This window comes from Belonocnema kinseyi, chromosome 7, assembly GCF_010883055.1.
Source record: "Belonocnema kinseyi isolate 2016_QV_RU_SX_M_011 chromosome 7, B_treatae_v1, whole genome shotgun sequence".
Taxonomy (NCBI): domain Eukaryota; kingdom Metazoa; phylum Arthropoda; class Insecta; order Hymenoptera; family Cynipidae; genus Belonocnema; species Belonocnema kinseyi.
In genome coordinates, this window is record NC_046663.1 from 18578682 (window position 1) to 18580186 (window position 1505).

Below are 1505 nucleotides of genomic sequence, written 5' to 3' on the forward strand. Positions count from 1 at the left end.
TATAGAGCTCCAAGGAGATTATGTTGAAAAATAAAAAAAAATTTACCCAAAAAAAATTGTTTTTATACTTCATTCTAAGGACTTATTTAACTACCCTCGTAAGATTAAAATATTTATGAGAAGTTGTTCAACATACGTATTTTACGCTGCGTTATTATTATTATTTTATAAATTTGTACTTTTATAAAAACAAATAAAAATAAGAGAAAGAAAAGGATTGGGATCTTCTCTCTCTCTAAATCTCTACATGGTTAACAGTATAATCTTGAGCACGAGGCTCGAAATATAATTGTTCGATCAAATGAGCCGTTTCAGCGCGTGAAATTCGATCGAAGTTATATGAGCGCCTCGTTCGAAAAGATTATACTATTTTACTATTTTTGAATAAGAGCGCTACAAAAGTTTTTTTTAAATAAAACAAAAACGGTTTTGGATATAAATGAAATTCTTTATTCATGTGAAAGTACATTCGATGCCATTATGTATGGAACTCGATTTCTTTTGCATGGCCACCACGGGCACGCTTGCAGAAGTCCAGACGCTGAACTCAATTTTCGACGGTTTTCAAGCATAATTCGGCTGATACTGCTGCAATTTTACGTTCGATATTCGTACGAAGTTCATCAATCGTCGCTGGCTTGTTGGCATAGACCATAGACTTGACGTAGCCCCACAGAAAATAGTCAAATCGCACGACCGAGGCGGCCAATTGACTGGGCCATTTCGTGAGATAACACGCTCACCAAACTTGGTTTTAAATAAATCGATTGTGACATTCGCTGTGTGGCTTGTGGCGCCGTCCTGTTGAAACCACATATTGTCCAAGTCCATATCATCCAATTCGGGCCAAAAATATTCGGTTATCATAGAGCGGTAGCGATTCCCATTCACAGTAACGTGCCGGTCTTGATCATCATGGAAGAAGTACGACCCAATGACGCCGCCGGCCCATAAACCGCACCGAACCGTAATTTTTTCGGGATGTAATGTTGACTCATGGAGTTCGTATGGATTGCTGCCTGACCAATAATGCATATTTTGCTTATTGACGACGCCATTTAGCCAGAAATGAGCCTCATCGCTGAAGATGATTTTTCGATGAAAATCCGGATCATTTTCAAGTTGTTGCTAATTACTGGGTGGTTCTTCGATATGTATTGCGGTTGGAATTTGGAATATCATTTTTTTTTGTATCGACAATAAATATTTTACTACAGTAAAATACATTGACGCTGTATTCACTTTTCAAGCATGATCCTTTGAACTTTTTCTCAAATTATTTAACTTTTATTTAATACTAATTAATTAATAATTACAAATATTTATATACATTATAACATGTTATTAATAAATGAGTTATAATCAAATTGTTAAAAACAGAAACGTGACATGCGCTTTAGCTTTATATACACTGAAAAAACTAGTTGGTTGGGACAACTAACAAAGTAGTAGGCCCAACTATTTTAGTTTGTAATATATGCCGCTGCTATTAAAGTGGTTGAGGC

The 1505-nt window shown here is 35.6% G+C and overlaps 2 protein-coding genes across 2 annotated transcripts in view; both read right to left on the reverse strand.

The window, feature by feature from the left end:
* Positions 1-655, reverse strand: part of LOC117176356 — a 10082-nt gene extending 9427 nt beyond the window's left edge. The window contains exon 1 of the mRNA XM_033366598.1: positions 587-655. Coding sequence (XP_033222489.1) covers positions 587-655 — 69 coding nt within the window. The remainder of the gene's footprint in view (positions 1-586) is intronic.
* Positions 656-683: 28 nt separating this feature from the next.
* Positions 684-1505, reverse strand: part of LOC117176357 (trafficking protein particle complex subunit 5) — a 16307-nt gene continuing 15485 nt past the window's right edge. The window contains exons 3-4 of the mRNA XM_033366599.1: positions 902-1128; positions 684-801 (exon numbers count right to left, since the gene is read on the reverse strand). Coding sequence (XP_033222490.1) covers positions 684-801; positions 902-1128 — 345 coding nt within the window. The remainder of the gene's footprint in view (positions 802-901; positions 1129-1505) is intronic.